Source organism: Phocoena phocoena, chromosome 20 (assembly GCF_963924675.1).
Source record: "Phocoena phocoena chromosome 20, mPhoPho1.1, whole genome shotgun sequence".
Classification (NCBI taxonomy): Eukaryota; Metazoa; Chordata; class Mammalia; order Artiodactyla; family Phocoenidae; genus Phocoena; species Phocoena phocoena.
In genome coordinates this window covers 1,699,844-1,719,099 of record NC_089238.1, presented here as the reverse complement: position 1 = coordinate 1,719,099, position 19,256 = coordinate 1,699,844, and the positions used below count along the sequence as shown (strand labels likewise).

Sequence of the window (19,256 nt, the reverse complement as noted above, 5' to 3'; positions counted from 1 at the left end):
CTGCGCTCATAAGGCCTTTCTCCAATATGAATTCACTGGTGCCAAACAAGTGTGAGTGGGTCACTATTTAAAAGTTTTCCCACGGGCTTCAACTAAAGACGCCTCAACTAAAGATCCTGCATGCCGCAACAAAGATCAAAGGTCCAGGGTGCTGCAACTAAGACCCAGCACAGCTAAATCAATCAACCAATCAATAAATATTTTTTTAAAAAAAGTTTTCCCACATTCACTACACTTATAAGGCTATTTTCCACTGTGGACTCTCTGGTGCTTAACAAGTGAGTCTTTGCGGCTAAAGGCTTTTCCACATTCACTGCACTCATAAGGCCTTTCTCCAGTGTGGACTCTCCAGTGCCGAACAAGACTGTCTTTATAAATGAAGGTTTTTCCACATTCACTGCATTCATAAGGCCTTTCTCCAGTGTGGACTCTCTGGTGACGACAAAGGTTTACTTTAGAAATAAAAGATTTCCCACATTCACAGCACTTATAAAGCAGTTCTCCAACATGGAGTCTCTGGTGCTCAACAAATGACTTTTTGTGTCTGAAGGCTTTCCCACATTCACTGCACTTATAAGGCCATTCTCCAGTGTGAACTCTCTGGTGAACAAGTGACTTTTTGTGTCTGAAGGCTTTACCACATTCGCTGCACCTATAAGGCCACTCTCCAGTGTGGACTTTCTGGTGCTTAACAAGTGAATTTTTGTGTTTGTAGGCTTTCCCACATTCGCTGCACTTGTAAGGCCATTCTCTGGTGTGGACTCTGTGGTGCTGAACGAGCGAGCTTTTCCAGCTGAAGGCTTTCCCACACTCACAGCACTCATAAGGCGTTTCTCTAGTGTGGATTCTCTGGTGCTTAACAAGTATCCCTTTGAAGCTGAAGGTTTTCCCACATTCACTGCATTCATAAGGCCTCTTTCCAGTGTGGACATTCGGGTGATGAGCCAGTTTGTGTTTGCAGCTGAAGGCTTTCTCACATACATAGTGTTTATAGCGGCTATGTCCATTGTGAAAGGCCTCTGCACACTTGGCGTCCTTTTGTGGAGTGACCTTGTGCTGGAGAAGGCTAGAGCTACCAGGGAAATCCTTCCCAGCCTCCTGGCATGTGAAAGAGTTCTTGGATGCATGGACTATGTTGCTCCTCATAAAGGTCTTACCCATGTCTCTTCTAAAGAGTTTCCCTCCACTGTGCTGGTGAAATTTCACACCTGACACACACAGTTTCTGGCCAGGAATTGTTCCCAGGTCTTCAGCTACACACAAACTACTGTCTAAGGCCAGGCAGCACCTCTCCCCAGGATAGGACTTCCAGATGGACAGGTCTGTCTTTGAAGTATTTATTTGTGGCACTTCTACAGAAACATTCTGCTCAGAAGTTATCTCCTTGTGCTCTGCTTCATGCCAACAACCTGAAAGCACAGACATATGGATGAACTGCATGTAGATTTTGGAAGAAGGAGGTGGCCCCATCACAAATATGTGTGTGATGTACCAAGAAATAAATCCATGGGACTATTTTCTGGACAAGGGAGCTGGCAGCATGTTAAGGAAAGGGCCTCTGTGCAGCACTGTGCCTCTCCATGTCACAGAACAGGGAGGACTAACCAGGCAAAAGACACAAGGGTGGTGGGAGCTCATGGAGGAGCCACAGGTCCACAACTCACTCTTCCGGAAACAGTTTTGACAGGCCTTGGTTGCTGGTGACATTTGTGTGCTGTGTGGAAAGCTGTATCCTGGACCAGGAAAATCCAACTGTCACTGAGTAGCTGGTATAAAAGGAGTATTTTATAAATAGGTGCAGACCTCATGACACATTAAGTGTAGGCCAATATTGGAGAGCATAGCAGAGTGAGGATGGAGAGGTCCAATAAGGAGTGGAAGACAGAGAGGTGAGGGGTAATCCTGGGTTGAAAGTCAGAGTAGAAATGAAAGAAGGAGCAAAGTATCATGAACAGGTAGGAAAGATAGATATGAGAAAAACAGTCACTGTCCTTGGCACCAAAACAGTGTTCAGCACAGGACATGTGCCTCATATGATCTGAACCCAGACATGGTATTACTTCCTCCCCCTGATGCCAATCACGAGGGCCAGGACCACTTTGAGCCCCCCTAGCTGGGGTTGGAGTCATGTCCACTCTGTCACGTACCCAGGGTTCTCCTCCCAGCTCCAGTTGGAGAACAACATGGAATCTAGAAGATGCAACTTCTGAGGGAAAGATAGCACAGGTAGTGGTCAGTACTGGCCAGGGGAACAACTAATTCCCCCAAAAAAAACCTCAGGAAAAAAAAATAATGTCACAAAAATACTCGTTGAGGAGGGTATCATAGAAACAGCCTAGTGGACCCCACAAATAGTGACCATGTTGGTTCACAACAATGCCTGGTACACTCAGTGCCCAGGAAATGTCACCTAAAAGAGGACACAAGCTGGAGCACAGAGATGGCATGAGCCTATAGAGTCAACGTACCTGGGAGTGGCTGAGAATTATGGAACCCACTGAATACATTCCAAGTTTTTGAAGCAGAAAATCTTCACTGAACAAACCTCAGAGCAGGTGGTATTGGGGCTCCTTGTGAAAGGAGGCAGTCTACACACTCACCCAGCCTTGGCACTTACAGCACAGATGACAAGGAAGCATTAATAGAGATGTGCCCACTGTCTAGCTGTGAAAAGAGCAGACTTCCCCTTGGAAAAAGAAAGAAAGGCAGGGAGCAGCTCAGGATTCTGGGATAGGGGAGAGGGTCTTACCCAATGATGCAACAAGTACAAAGGTCTCCAGCAACACATCGCGGTACAGGAGTCTCTGGGCCTCATCAAGAAGCTTCCATTCCTCCTGGGAAAAGTACACAGCCACGTCCTCAAAGGTCACAGGGCCCTGTGATGATGCGACAGATTTGTACATAAGCAGCCTCTCTCCCCAGGACCCCATAAGTACTTTTAACCCCAGCCTGTACTCACTCTGGGTTCACCGTCCACCCCAGCTCTGTGACTTAGAGGGCAGTGGGGCCCAATAACTCTTCATGCTTCCTTGATCAGTATGTACAACCCTGAGCAACAACAGGCAGGTGGACAGATAGATACCATGTAATCTGTGAGCCTGGTATGCAGGGCCCTTTCCCTTTCCTCCAAGACAACAGCCTGAGTGTACCCACTATCATGTCTCCCAGACAGCAAACTTAGCCCCATCCTTCTCTCTTATACTCCTAGTACTAGGGCCTGGGGCAATTACTTCATACACCTTCCCCACATGCATATTACTCAGTGGACCTCCTCATACATCTGATCCCCATCACCACCACCCGGCCCACAAAATTGGCATGTCTCCTGCCTCCTCACATACCCTTCTGCACATGGCATCAGAAAGTGCCTGCCAATGCAACAGGATTCCACTGTACCCCAACTCTCCACTGCCGGTTCCCCAGCCCTCTTCTGAAGGCTTTTCCACTAGGCCTCGTTCCTGACTTCTACCTCAGTCACAACGTGCAGATCTAAATACGCCTGGTCAGGTTCATTTCCATATAGCACATCATGTCTCTTCACCAGTTACAATCTTTGCCCATATAACACCCATTCAAAATCCACACCCACTTGACACACCTTAGGTAAACTCATCTGACGTTGTGACAAACTCCCCAAGTTCTACCACAAAATCCTGGTGAGTGCATAGGAAAAGAAATAAGCACCAGCCGGACTTTGCTATTACTTCACCTCCATTTCTGCCTTACCTCTGCATCAGTTTCATGGCCAATCTCCCATAAAAACCTGGGCCACCTGCTGGACTTTCCCTACCCCCTACCTTCCCGCTGATGACCACTCCTTTTGTCTGTCTTTGTGACAGCCTGCCTCTCTTCCCTTGTTGCCTAATGGCATCCTGAAGCCTTCCCCAGCACTCTAGCACTGAATGTTCAGCTGTCCACTTTTCTCCTATATTTGGGAGTCACTGGAACATTTGAGACTCAACATGGCTGAAACCCAGTTCACCTGGTGCTTTCACTGCCATGGACAAGGGTATGATTACTGGTCAGGGAACTAAGATCCCTGCAAGCCGCATGGTACAGCCAAAAAAAGAGGGAGAGAGAGGGAGCAACAAGAAGGAAATGGCACCAGAAAATTAATTTGTGATAAAGAGGTTGTGGCTAGAATTAGAGTAGTTTGAGATAACTGGACATCATTGATAACTCTTTAAACTTAAGACAAAGGAAACAATCTACAGGACCTGACCTTTACTGCACCCTCATTATATAAACATGGGTTCTTGGGTTCTAAACATCCTGATAGGGATTCCCAGCATTATAATTTTTTAACCTTACCATGATTCATTTTATTCCCCTTCAAAAAAGGATTTTAACAAGATGTCTTAATCATTTTCTCTTCCAATACCACCAGAGAACGATGATGTACCAGTAAAATAAATACTATTAGAAGAGTAAAATCACTGAAAAAGCAAAAACCCTCTAAGTGCCTGTATACTGTAAAACTGTTAAGTTTACCTAATGCACAATGAGTGTGTATGAAAATACAACTATGGGATAGATTAAGACTAAGTATAATCATCTCATTCAAAGAACTAAGTTAAGATTAGTAATTTGAAGCTAAAAAAGATCAAAACGTGGGAATGTTCATTTAAATATAATAGTAACTTTGATATACACGCTGACAAGTGCATTCTTTATATATCCCAGAACACACAGCAGATATGACTGCAGTACGAAGTTTATAAATACGAAAGTAGACCAAACAAAAAAGCAAACCAAAAACCATAAACAAAGAAAAGCCTTTAAGAAGAGGATCTATAAAAACATTTTAATCATATAGTAATATCTATAAAATACTTCACAGAAAGAAAAATGAATGGATACTCACGAAAAACATGGGCAAAATAACACCATATTGTGCAAATGAAGAAAGACACAGAATTCTTACATGATTCAATTCATAAAAAATTTTAAAACAAGCAAGCAAAACTAGAATCATCAAATATTTCCCACATGGTTGGCAAAACTATCAAGAAAAGAAAGAAAATGCTTATTTGAAACATCAGCCAGTACATTCATTTTGGGGGGATGCGGATGATTGTTTTGGAAGAACCCCGCAGGCGGCTTCTGGGGGTCCTATTTATATCGCATTTTTTGACCTGAGTGGTGAACGGATATTAGTTTTAGAGCTTACTGAACTGCACATTGAAGTTCTCTGCAATTTTCTTTTTCCACGCAGGTCATATTTGAAAATCCGGAAAACCAAGGTTTTGGGGAATAAAAATAACTATAGAACACTGGTAAGAGAACACAGATAAAATAAAACACTGCTGAATGAGAAGAGTTGGGTGAGGGCGCGGATGACGCAGCATTTACCTGAATCCGACACATCTGGGCTGTCGCCATCGCTAGAGTTTGTGGGCGAAGGTGGGGCCCGAGCACGGACACCCCTCCCGGCCCCGAGAGAGAGTCAGGCCAAACAGCAACCACGCCGAGCCTCAGACTAAGCTCAGAGCAGCGGGCACAGCGCCTTCCTGACTCCCTGACCTCGGGCCGGCCCTGCGTTGCTAAGTTCCCCACCTTTGAACACATCCGAGTTTACAAAATGACGACCACGGCAGACGCCGGAAAAGCCGCCCAGACGCAGTCCTCTAGCTCGGAAGTGCCTCTTTACTGAGCCTTTATTGGTCCAGGGGCGCCGAGGAACAGGGGCAGAGCCTTCAGGGTAATGTAGTTCACAGGCCTCCAGGACCTGGCAAGGGGCGGTGCTCCCCTCCTCCAGGAAAGGTGCCGCCTCTCCGCCAGGGTTGCTGGGAGTGAGGCTCTGAGGAAGGGGGCGAGGTTTCACGCTTCTTAAAAGGGACGCACTAGATTTTCATGTAGTCTTTGATGATCACAGAGAGGTACACGGACATAATATATGAGTTGTTCCCCAAACCTACAAAACCAAATGGGCAGATGATACCAGGTTGTCACTCAGACACAAAGTGCATCCATCCATAGCTGGGGTCTAATTAACACTGTATTATTGCTCTTCCAATGGATGTAGGCTAAAGCTTTAGACTCAATATATGAGTTTCACTGTGTTAGGTCAGGGTCCAGACAAGGCCATGGTGGACAACACAAAGGAGGAATGTGGGGCGGCCAGAAGCAGGGGGACAATTTGTTGCTTCTCTGGCTCCCTCAGAAAAGAGTAGAGCCTGTGACGTTGTCCACTTATGGACACCACTTCTAAACATGCATCGTGAAGAAGCATGTAATGAAACACACCTGTACACACCAATTACCTCGCCTTTTCTCTAACTCTGATTGGCCTTTCCCCACACTTAAGACCACCCTGCCTCTTTATCCCCTAAATATCACAGGCACCTTGCCACCGGGAGGGTGGATCTGAGAATTGTTCTTCTGTGTCCTCACTTGCCTCTCTTGTGAATGAAATACTCCCCAGCAAACCTTGGCATCTCAGCGTTTGGCTTGCTGTGCCTCCGGTTCAGTAATAACCTCATACACACAGCTTGAAATTGCCCACAGTTGGAGTATTCATACCAGGGAAATTGGCAAACACAACAATGAAGGGTCGGTTGGCTTTTTTATTAAGTGTCTAGGCTTAAAGTAATAGAAGTATCTTAATAATAAGTATATGTAGTAATAATGTTGAGTACAAATACCTATTCCACCCAGCAAAGTCACTGAAGAAAAGTCAAATTCCAACACACTTATTAACTTCTCAGTTACTAATAAGAAAACAGACATTTTGTCAAAGAAGATATACACTTGGCAAATGAACACAATAATGTTCAACATCATGAATCATTAGGGAAATGCAATCACACCACAGTGAGATATGTCTCCATGCTTTTAAAACAGGAAATATTCAAACTATTGACCATACCAACCAAGTACTGGTGAGGAACACAGGGGAACTGGAATGTTCCCATACTGTCAATGGGAATGCATTTGGGTACAGTCATTCATTTTAGAATGAAACCATGTGCTCATATAAAGGATTTTATGTACGTTAATAGTAAGCTTATCTGTGAGACAAACTGGAAACCACAAAACGCCATCCTTTAACAGATCAATACCAGTGAAGTAATGGTATATCCAAACAGTATATTATCATGAAAAAAATGAATTATTCACATCGGCAACTTAGATGATTCTCAAAGTAACTATGCATGGAGATAAAAAAGACAAACACAAAAGTAAACATTAAGGCTCCAATAATATTAAAAGTCTATAAAACACTAACTAATTGAAATGAGAGAAAAGTCAGTCAATAGTAGTTGCCTGAAAGTCCTGAGAGAGATGTCAGAAAGTAGATATGGCAGTGACAGATGTCTGTTATGATGATGGTTCCGTGGCTTTAAAGTACTAAAACTTACCAAGCTGTGCATTTTAGGTATGTTCTGTTCAGTGCATACCAACTATACAGCTAATTAAATTTCAATAGAAATTGGCTTCAAATAAAAATCTTAATCTCTTTGCTGAATCTCCTTTTCAGTAGAACTCTGGCAACCTCACATTAACCCCATCACATCCCCTTGCCCATGGGAGGGAATCTGTAGCAGTAGCAAAGAAGACGGGTGAGCAGTGAAAGTTCTTTCCACTTAAGTTATCCAGGAACTCTGCCTGGGTCCTAAAATTCACATGCCTGGACTACACAATTTCCACTCTCATTCCTCATTGTTTTCACTGTGCGGCAATGGCCTTGAGATAAATTGTGTGCAGATGCTGAGTCCTAAAACCTTTACATTATTCAATCTGACACTGACTGGGGGCTCAGGAGGAGAGGAACAGCTCTGGAACTCCTGAGAATGTCCTCAAACACTTTATCCTAAAGCGACACAGTCACTGGAATATTTGTGGATGAAACTTTAGAAAAGGCTCATCCCTTCTTGTTTGCTTGTCTCTCACTCCCTATTAATTCCATGAGTGTTTCTGTATGAAATATGGTTCCCACCTGATGCCTGTAATCTAACACTCAGGAACAGCAGCCTACCACTTTGGGCACATTATGGCACATGGCTCTTTTCCAGCTGGACCTAGAGAACTTCTTCTCTTGAACAGTACTGGGGGCATGATGTGACATCCCATGTGAAAAAGAGAACCATTCATGTTCCTCCAAAAACCACTGGTGGTTCTCACAACTGTCCTCATCTCAGGTGACCTCAGGACCCACCAAAAATTCTGACATCCAGAATTCAACATTAGTCCCACAGAGCCCTGCAGTCTACCCTAGGAGGCCTTGGACAACAGATTGGACCAAAACTGGAGTGAAAACTATTCTCTGCCATGATACTATCCTCACTGAGGTATAAGAAGTTTGGAACACTCACAAAACCAGTTCCTCATCATCCTGACAGTCCAATTTGGTTCTCAACACCAGTCTGAAAGTGAACAAACCCCAAGATGAAAGGTGGCTTAAATAGTCTTCATTATGGTATAGAGTGGAGCAAACTGAGGCAAATAGTTCCCAAACAGAGTGACTCAGACCTTGAAAAACCTATCCTGAGCATGATATGAGACAATGCCACCAAATAAGTTGTGAGCCACCAGCAGAACCGAGACTGGATTCCATTGGTCAAAGCTGCTTTGGTCCTGGCAGGACCAAAGAGAATGACAACACCCAAGTGCTCAGGCTATTCATGCATTTCTAAGGGGATAAGAGAGCACAAAGATCTACCTACCCTGATCACACTGAGGTGGCTGGTGCCAAGAATGGGGATCTACCACTTGGGTGAGGTAAGAAACTCACAGTGACATTAAGTCAGAAAGTAGCATAGCTCCTTAAAAGCTCCCTACGAACCTGGTACTCATAGGCAATCTGCACACTAGAGCTGTTTAGATGTATGGCATTCAACTTCCAGTTGATGACTCCCTCACAGAGCCTATTCAGTATGATGTATTAACTAAGAAGACAGCTCATTCACTGCTCTCCTCATCTCATTTGAAGGCCTTTCTCCAGTAGGAAATTTCTGGTGACGAATGAGGTTAGTCCTTCGGCTGAAAGCTTTCTTACATTCACTGCGCTCATAGAGTCCATCTTGGCTGTTAAGTTTCTGGTGCTCAGTCAGGGCAGACTTTGACAGAAAAATTTCCCACATTTCCTGTACTGGTGATGCCTTTCTGTAGCATGAACTTTTTGGTGTTGAGTAAGCTGGGAGTTTTGGCTGAAGAAATCGCCACGTTTAGTGCACTCGTGGTTTTTCTCCAATGTGAACTCTGGTGCTTAATAAGAGTAGAGCTTTGGCTAAAACGTTTCCCACATTCACTGCACTTATAAGCCTTTGCTCCAGGTGAACTCTCTGGTGCAAAATGAGAGTAGAGTTTTGGCTAAAATGTTTCCCACATTCACTACACTCATAAGTGTTTGCTATAGTGTGAATTCTCTGGTGGACTTTAAGGTGGGAGCTTTGCCTAAAGAACTTTCCACATTCACTACACTCATAAGGCCTTTCCCCAGTGTGAATTCTTCTATGTTTAATGAGGCTGGCGATGTACCTAAAGACTTTCCCACATTCACTGCACTCATAAGGCCTCTCTCCAGTGTGGATTCTCTGGTGCTGAACAAGCATGCGTTTACAGCTGAAGGCTCTCTTGCATTCTCCACATTCATAAGGCCTTTCTCCTGTGTGGACTCTCTGGGGCTGAACAAGTTTGCTTTTAGTGGTGAAGGTTTTCCCACATTCACTGCACTTGTAAGGCTTGGCTCCAGTGTGAATTCTCTGGTGCACAATAAATTGAGAGCTTTGGCTAAAGAACTTCCCACATTCTCTACACTCATAAGGCCTTTCCCCTGTATGAATTCTTCTATGAGTAATGAGGCTGGAGCTGCATCTAAAGACTTTACCACATTCACTGCACTTATAAGGCCTTTCTCTTGTGTGGATTCTCTGGTGCTTAAATAGTATGGGTTTACGGGTGAAGGTTTTCCCACATTCGCAGCACTCATAAGGCCTCTCTCCAGTGTGGACTCTCTGGTGCTGAGCAAGTCTGTATTTGCGACAGAAGGCCTTCTCACGTTCACTGCATTTGTAAGGCCTTTCTCCAGTGTGAATTCGCTGGTGCTGAACAAGTGTGTGTTTGTCGCTAAAAGCTTTCCCACATTCGCTGCACCCATAAGGCTTTTCTCTAGTGTGGACACTCCAGTGCTGAACAAGTATGTATTTACAGCCAAAGGCTTTCCCACATTCATCACATTCATAAGGTCTCTCTCCAGCGTGGACTCTCTGGTGCAGAGCAAGCCTAGACTTCTGGCAGAAGGCTTTCCCACATTCGTGGCATTTATACTGCCTTTGTCCATTGTGAGAGGCCTCTACACACTTGGTGTCCTTTGGTGGAGTGACCTGGTGCTGGAGAAGGCCAGAGGTACCAGGGAAATCCTTCCCAGGCTCCTGGCATGTGAAAGACTTCTTGTATGCATGGACTGTGTGGCTCTTCATAAAGGTCTTACCCACATGTCTTCTAAAGAGTTCCTCTCCACTGTGCTGGTGAAAGTTCACACCTGCCCCACACAGTTTCTGATCATGGTTTGTGACAAGGTCCTCAGCTAGATGCAAACCACCTTCTAAGTACAGGCAGAACCTCTGCCAGGGATAGGACTTCAGGGTGGACAGGTCTGTCTTTGAAGTATTTATTTGTGGCACTTCTACAGAAACTTTCTGCTCAGAAGGTGTCTCCTCATCCTCTGCTCTATGCCAACACCCTGAAAGCAGAGAAATGTGGGTGAACTTCATGTAGATTTTGGTAGAAGGATGCAGCTCCATTACAAATATGTGGCTGACATAGAAACGAATAAATCCATAGGACTATTTTCAGGACAAGAGAGCTGGGGCAGGTTATGAAAGGACTGCTGTGCAGTATTGGGCCTCTACATGTCACAGAACATGGATGACACACCAGGTGAAAGACACAGGATGGAGTGGAACACACAGAGGAGCTGGGGTCCACAACTCATTCCTCTGGGTGTGGTTTTCACCAGGGCCTTGGCTGCTGGTGCCACATGTGCTGTGTGGAAAGGTTTGTCCAGGCTCAGGAAAATCTGGCTGTCACTGAGTAGGTAGTGTTCAAGGACTATTTTAAGGATACGGGGGGAACTCATCACACGTTAATGTAGGCCAATATTGGAGAGCACATCAGAGTGATGATGGAGAAGACCAATAAAGAGTGGAAGACAGAGAGGTGAGGGATAATCCTGGGTTCAGATTCAGAGTTGAAATGACAGAAGGAGCAAAGTATCAAGAATGGGTAGGAAAGATAGAAATGAGGTACACAGTCACTGGCCTTGGCCCTAAAACATTGTGGGGCACAGGACGTGTTCCTGATATGATCTGAACCCAGCCATGATATCACTTCCTCCTCCTGATGCCAATCACCAATGTGGGTCCCACTTTGGGTCTCTCTAGCTGTGCCTGGAGTCATGTCCACTCTGTCATGTACCCAGGGTTCATCTCCCAGCTCCAACTGGAAAACAACATGGGACCTAGAAAATGCAAGTCCTAAGTGAAAGACACGACAGGTCAGTACTGGCCCAGGGGGACAACCAGTCCCAAAACAACCTCAGGAGGGAAAAATAATATCACAAAAAAAATCTTTGAGGAAGGTCTCACAGCAACAATCAAGTGGACCCCACAAACAGTTACCACATTGAGTCCCAACAATTCCTGAAATAGTGAGGCCCCAGGAAATGTTAGCTAGAGGGCACAGCCTGGAGCACGGTGGTGTATGGGTCTACAGAGTCAACTTAACAGGGAGTGGCTGAGACTAATGGAACCCACTGAACTAATTCCAAATCATTTGACCCAGAAAACCTTCACTGAAAAAACTTCAGAGCATCTGGTATTGGGGATACTTCTGAAAGGAGATTGTATATACACTCACTCAGCCTTGGCACCCACAGCACAGCTGACAAGGAAGCAGTAATAGAGATGTGGTCACTGTCTAGCTGTGAAAAGAAAAGAGTTGTCCTTGGAAAAAAGGGGAAAGGCAGAGACCTGCCCAGGATGCTGGGATAGGTGTGAGGGCCTTACCCAATGACGCAACAAGTGCAAAGGTCTCCAGGATCACATCACGGTACAGGAGTCTCTGGGCCTCATCAAGAAGCCTCCATTCCTCCTGGGAAAAGTACACAGCCACGTCCTCAAAGGTCACAGAGCCCTGTGATGACGGGGACAGATATGTACATAAGCAGCCTCTCTCCCCAGGACCCCATAAGTACCCCTAACCCATACTCACTCTGGGTTCATCATCCTCCACAGCTCCCTAACTTAGAGGGCACTGGTACCTAATAACTCTTCATACTTCCTTGAGCACTAGGTACAACTCTCAGCAACAACAGGCAGGTGGACAGATAGATGCCATCTAAGCTGTTGGCCTGGTATTCAGGGCTCCCTCCCTCTCCAGCAAGACAACATCCTGAGAGGCCCCAGGATCATGTCTCCTAGACACAAACAAACTTGGGCTCATCGTCCTCTCTTAAACTCCTGGTATGAGGGCTCTGGGGCAATTTGGTCACACACCCTCCCCACATGCGTATTACTCACTGGCTAACTCCTCATACATCTGATACCCATCACCACCACCTGGCCCACAAAATTGGCATGTCTCCTGCCTCCTCACATACACTTATGCACACAGCATCAGAAAGTTCTTGCCAATGCAACAGGATCCCGCCGTACCCCAACTCTCCACTGGCGGTTCCCCAGCCCTGTTCCGAAGGCTCCCCCACCAGGCCTTGTTCCTAACTTTAACTTCAGTCAAAACATGCACATCTAAATACGCCTGGTCAGGTTCCACTTTTATATTGCAAGTTATGTCTCTTCAACAGTTACAATCTTTGTCCATATAACACCCATTCAAAATCCACACCCACTTGACACACCTTAGGTAAAACTCATCTGACATTGTGAAACTCCCCAAGTTCCACCACAAAAGGCTGGTCAGTGCATAGGAGGAGAAATAAGCATCAGCCTGACTTTGCTATCACTTCACCTCCATTACTGCTTTCCCTCTGCATTAATTTCATGGCCACTCCCCCATAAAAACCTGGGCCACCCGCTGGACTTTCCCTATCCCCTATCTTCCCGTTGATGTTCATTACCCTTGTAGTTCTTTCTGACAGCCCAAGTCTCTTCCTTTGTCCCATAAGGGCATCCTGAAGCCTCCCCCAGCACTCTAGCGTTGCATGTTCAGCCAGTTGTCTCCTATACCTGGGAGTCAATGGAACTTTTGAGACTCAACACAGCCAAAAGCCAATTCCTAATATTCTCACTGAAAATGACTCCTACCACTGACTTCCCCATCCCAGTTCATGGCACATACCCCCTTCCAAATGCAAAGGGAAAAAAACTTTTGGAGTCATCTGTGAGCCCTCCACATTAGAAAATCTGGTCCACCTCTACTTAAGAAACAAATCCAGAAGCCAAGTATTTCTTACCTCCACATCTGTCACTCTCGTCCAGGCACAACAAATGTGCTTTTAGATGATTACAAGAGCCTCCTTGATTATCTCCTTGTCTTCCTTCCCCCGAATCTGCTGTGCACACTGCAGCTAGAGGTAACCTCTTAAAACCTAAGTCACATCACTTTTCCCCCCGTTCCAAAAATTCCATATCTGCCATCATTCTCAGAACAAAAACCCAACTTCTCAGGCTACCATCCTAGGCCTGACTCTGGCCCCTTTGTTCTCTGCTCTCACCAGACATTAACAGAGACCTACAAGTCCTAAAACACTCCCATCTCAATCTCATCCTCAAACATTTGTACGTACTATCCCCATACCTAAGACAACCTTTCACATCCTAGTCCACTGGCTGCTAAAAATGGGAATCTGTCCATATAACCACTGGCCTGGACTTGGAAACCTAGGCTGAGGGTTTCTCTAGGGTCTACAGCGACCAAGTCTAGGAAGAGTGACAGCAAAATACTTTCAGGACACCTACACTCACTGGTGCAGGGTTCATAAGTGGTTCTGTTGAACGTGGAATCTGTGGGAAAACCAGGGCCATGTAATATTAATTCTCATCAGCAACATAGACAAAAAAGAAGATTAGTGAGTGAACATTTAATATTTCAGGCAAAGGCAAATACTTAAGGGAAAAACAAAGCATGTAAAAGAGGGCAGAAAGTATTTTGGAGTTGTGCCATAAAGTCATGAGTATATCTTGAGAAAAGGCTTTCCAGAAGTGGAAAACACAAGTGCAAAGACTCTTTGTCAGAGTCACCTCTGGCATGTTTGACTATCATCTATGAGGACAGTGTGACTGGAGCCCAATGAGAAAAAAGAATACAGGATCATGTTGGCAAAGAAATGGTTGTGTCAGGATATATAACACTATTATAGCCCTAAGCCACAAATATCAAAATTAAGACTCATTTCATGTACAGCTGTTTCTGACACTTGCATTTGATTCCCTTATTCTGTCTTTCCCTTGCCAATAACACATTTTTCTCTTCTTGTGGCTTGTAGTTGGCCATAACAGCTGACCAGGAGTTTTTATACTTCCTTTTCAAATTTTACTTTGCTTATGTTAAAAATTGTTTTATATAAAATTCCAACTTACATAATCCATAGATTAAGTTCTGATTTGAAATTATTATAACATTACATAATAGGATTCAAGAACATGTACTTTTTTCATTTATTCCTATTATTTGATATATCCATTTTTTTTTCCCACAAATGTTCAGAAATTATTTGTAATTTCCTAAATGCTTTTTTCGCCTGTGATAGAGAATGGAACTACCGCTTACTGGCTTCACATCCAAAGTGAATCTGTGATAAAGGGGTTGTTGCTAGAATCAGAGTAAAAGTGCTTGCCTTTCAGCAGTTTGGGATAACTGGTTGTCATTTCTGATACTTTAAACTTAAGAGAGGGGAATTCCCTGGCAAACCAGTGATTAGGACTCCGTGCTTTCACTGCCAGGACGCAGGTTTGATCCCTGGTCTGGGAAGTAAGATCCCGCAAGCAGCATGGTGGGGAAAAAAGTAAAGTAAAAGTAAAGTAAAATAAAATAATCTTAAGAGAAAGGAAACAAGCTATATAGGACCTGACCTCTATTCCATCCTCTATGGAAATATCTTCTTGCTTTCTAAACGTCTTGAAAGGGATTTGAAGCCTTATAACTTATTATCCTCACAATGATTCACTTCGTCCCCCTTCAAACAAGTATTTTAACAAGATATTTCTTAATCATTTTCTCTTCCAATACCACCAGAGTAAGAAAACTTAACAGTAAAATATATATTATTATGAGTACAATCACTGAAAAAGCACAAACTCTCTAAGTGGACGTACAATGTAAGACTGTAAGTTTACCTAATACATAATAAGTGTGTATCAAAATGTAACTATGGGGGACTTCCCTGGTGGTCCAGTGGGTAAAGCGCTCCCAATGCAGGGGCCCAGGTTTGATCCCTGGTCAAGGAACTAGATCCCACGTGTGTGCCGCAACTAAGAGTTCCCATGCCACAACATAGAATTCTGCATGTCACAACTAAGGAGTCCACATGCCACAAATAACAGTCCACATGCCACAAGGAAGAGTCCACATGCCGCAATGAAGATCCTGTGTGCCGTGACTAAGACCCAGTGCAGCCAAAATAAATAAATAAACTATTCCTTTAAAAAATGTAACTATGGAATAGATTAAGTAGAATCATCTCATTCAAAGACCTAAGTTAAAATTAGTAACATGGAGCAAAACAAGATTAAAAAGTGGAAATGTTCATTTAAATACAATAATAATTTTAACATATACCCTAGACAAATGTATGCTTGATATACCCCAGAAGACATGGCAGGTATGACTACAGTAGCAATGTTTATCAATACAGAAAGCACACACCACTGTAAAGCAATTATACTCCAATAAAGATGCTAAAAAAAAAAATACAGAAAGCAGACCAAAAAACAAAGCAAAACAAAACAAAACAAAAAAGCCTTCAACAGCAGAATTTCAAAGGACATTTTACTCATATATCCATAGTAAAGAATACTGCACACACACACAAAAATTAATGGACAGCTATGAAAAACATGAGTAAAGTCACGCCATGTTTTGCAAATGAAGGAAAACACATCATAATATTTACTTGATTCCATTCATAAAAAGTTTTAAAACAATTGAGCGAAGGTAAACTACAGTCGTGGAATAATTTCCACGTAGTTGGCAAAAGTATCAAGAATAGCAAGGGCTTCCCTGGTGGCGCAGTGGTTAAGAATCCGCCTGCCAATGCAGGGGACACGGATTCGAGCCCTGGTCCAGAAAGATCCCACATGCTGCGGAGCAACTAAGCCCATACGCCATAACTACTGAAGCCCGCGCACCTAGAGTCCGTGCTTCGCAACAAGAGAAGCCACCCAATGAGAAGCCCGCGCACCGCAACAAAAAGTAGGCTCCGCTCGCCGCAACTAGAGAAAGTCTACGTGTAACAACGAAGACACAACACAGCCAAAAATAAATAAATAAATCTATCTAAAAAAAAAAAAAGAATAGCAAGAAGGCGGCTTCCCTGGCATTGCAGTGGTTAAGAATCCACCTGCCAACGCAGGGGACACGGTTCGAGCCTTGGTCCGAGAAGATTCCACATGCCACGGAGCAACTAAGCCTGTGCGCTACAACTACTGAGACCGCATGTCACAACTACTGAAGCCCACGTGCCTAGAGCCCGTGCTCCACAAGAGAAGCCACCGCAATGAGGAGCCCGCGCTCCACAACAAGAGAAGCCACCGCAATGAGGAGCCCGCGCACCGCAACGAAGAGCAGCTCCCATCTCTGCAACTAGAGAAAGCCCGCGCGCAGCAACAAAGACCCAATGCAGCCAAAAATTAATAAATAAATAAATTTTTAAAAAAGAAAACTTACTTAAAACATCAGACAATACCTTAACTTTTGGGGGATGGGGATAATTGTTTTGAAGGACCCCACTGGCGGCTTCTGAGGTCCTATTTATATCGCATTTCTTGACTTGAGCAGTGGCCGAATATCAATTTTAGAGCTGTTTATTCAACTACACTGGGAAGTTCTCTGTAATTTTTTTCTACACGGGTAATATTTCAATATTCAGAAAGCCAAGGTTTGGCGGGACAAATAAATATAAATATAGGACACTTGTAAGAGAATATTGCTAAGAACAAAAATTCTGCAGAATAAGAAGAGTTGGCTGAGGGCCCGGGGGGCGCAGCATTTACCTGAATCGGATCCATCAGCGCGGCCCCAGCACAGTTTGTGGGCGAAGCAGGAGCCCAGGCCCTGCGGTCCCTATTCCGGCCCCGAGACAGAGTCAATGCGGATGGCGCCCACACCGAACCTCAGAACCGCCTCAGAGCAGCCAGCACAACGCCCTCCATCCTCCCTAACAACGCGCCGGCCCAGGGTTGCGAAGCTCACCACCGGTGAACAGACCAGAGCGTACAAAATGTCGCCCGCCGGCCACGCCAGAAAACCCGCCCAGACGCGGTCCTCTAGGTCGACGCTCAGGAGCAGTGCCTTTCGGGTAATGTAGTTCACAGCGCTCCAGGCCCTAGCAAGGGGCGGTGCTCCCCGCCTCCGGAAAAGTTCCGCCTCACCCAGAGGGTTGCTGGGAAGGTGTGTCCGGAATCTCTCAGTACCAGGGCGGGGTTTCCACACTTCTTAAAGGGGACGCACCCAGATTTGCGTGGAATGTAGTCTGTGCTGATCACAGAGAGGTACAGAGACATAATATTTCAGATGTTCCCCGAACCTACAAAAGCAAGTGGGCACATGATACCTGGGTGTTGCTCAGACACAAAGTGCATCCAGCCATACTTAAGGTCTAATAAACAGTGTCTTATTGCACTTCCAATACATACAGGCTGAAGCTTTACACTCAACTTAAGAGTTTCACTGTGTTCGGTCAGGGTCAAGCGAGCAAAGGCTCCAGACACGGCCATGACGGGCAAGACAGAGAAGAGATGTGGGGCGGCCAAAAGCAGGTGGACCACGTGCTGTGTCTCTGGTTCCCTCACAAAAAACGTAGAGCCAGTGACGGTGTCCCATCCAGTGACCGACACATACTTCTTACTCCACATTTTGATATATATTCAGTTCTAATTTATTTATTTATTATATAAATTTATTTATTATTTATTTATTTATGGCTGTGTTGGGTCTTCATTGCGGTGTGTGGGCTTCTCATTGTTTCAGAGCACCAGCTCTATGTGTGCAGGCTTCAGTAGCTGTGGCACGCGGGCTCAGTAGTTGTGGCACACAGGCTTGGTTGCCCTGCAGCATGTGGGATCTTCCCAGAACAGGGCTTGAACCCATGTCCCTTGCATTGGCAGGCGTATTCTTAACCACTGTGCCACCAGGGAAGCCCCAGTTCTTTTTTAGAAGCCAAGTTCTACCTGACTGAAAAGAAGAGTGATTTACCACTTGCTGCTTTCTGCCTGGAGTGTGACTCTATGGTCACAGTCATACTTTATTTGGAAAGGGGGCCTCTGAACCCAGAGATAAAGGACTGGACTACATGATCTACTTTCCTTGCTGGGTACTCAATATAATTTCACCTGCAATTGCAGTGACAATGCATGGAGACTTGAGATTATCTCAGAAAAATATTTGTGAAATGTTGAAAGTGCTGATATCAACCATAATTTTAGTTACTCAAAAGTGGTTGCTGATGTCTTCCCTGATGGCGCAGTGGTTGGGAGTCCGCCTGCTGATGCAGGGGACACAGGTTCGTGCCCCGGTCCGGGAGGATCCCACGTGCCGTGGAACAGCTGGGCCCGTGAGCCATAGCCGCTGGGCCTGCGCATCCGGAGCCTGTGCTCCACGACGGGAGAGGCCACGGCAGTGAGAGGCCCGCGTGCCTCAAAAAATAAAGAAATAAAAAATTTTAAAAAGTGGTTGCTGAAATAGCTCTTGGCCATGTGAACAAAGTTAGGGTCTCAGTGAAGACTGAAGGAACATTGAAGTCTGAGAAGTGAGGGAATGAAGCAGAGCACGTAATTACACAGGAAACTTGGCTAGCCTGCGGAAATGGCTTTCTAAATTGCGATTCATTATATATTTAAATCTTATTTTTTAGTACAGCCTTAGGGGACATGAAAAGACAGCAGATAGCTTTGCCTAAAAACTAACAGGTATCTGTCCCACCATATTTATTCCCTCCTTAACCAACACTCATTCAGTGCCTATCCCATTCCAAGTACTATTTTGGCTGCATGGGACACATCAATATTCAAAATCTCAAAGATGCCTGCCCTCGTGAGTCTGAACTTCCAGTCAAAGGAGACAGACAGTAAAAACTAATG

At 44.8% G+C, this 19,256-nt stretch overlaps 2 protein-coding genes across 2 annotated transcripts; both read right to left on the bottom strand.

The window, feature by feature from the left end:
* Positions 1–243: 243 nt before the first annotated feature.
* Positions 244–1,161, bottom strand: LOC136140889 (zinc finger protein 773-like). The gene has a single exon (XM_065899033.1). It carries the CDS (start codon positions 1,159–1,161, stop codon positions 244–246), a length of 918 nt encoding a protein of 305 aa, XP_065755105.1.
* Positions 1,162–5,485: 4,324 nt separating this feature from the next.
* On the bottom strand, positions 5,486–17,894 carry LOC136140888 (zinc finger protein 304-like). The gene is given in 7 exon segments (XM_065899032.1): positions 5,486–5,800; positions 8,910–9,016; positions 9,100–9,192; positions 9,195–9,275; positions 9,278–10,684; positions 12,009–12,135; positions 17,814–17,894. Coding segments are annotated over 7 exon segments (2,211 nt in total).
* Between the last annotated feature and the right edge of the window lie 1,362 nt (positions 17,895–19,256).

Bases quoted from the DNA above. Each gene is read 5' to 3' on its own strand.
- LOC136140889 (XM_065899033.1), bottom strand. From the start codon at position 1,161: ATGGGTAAGACCTTTATGAGGAGCAACATAGTCCATGCATCCAAGAAC.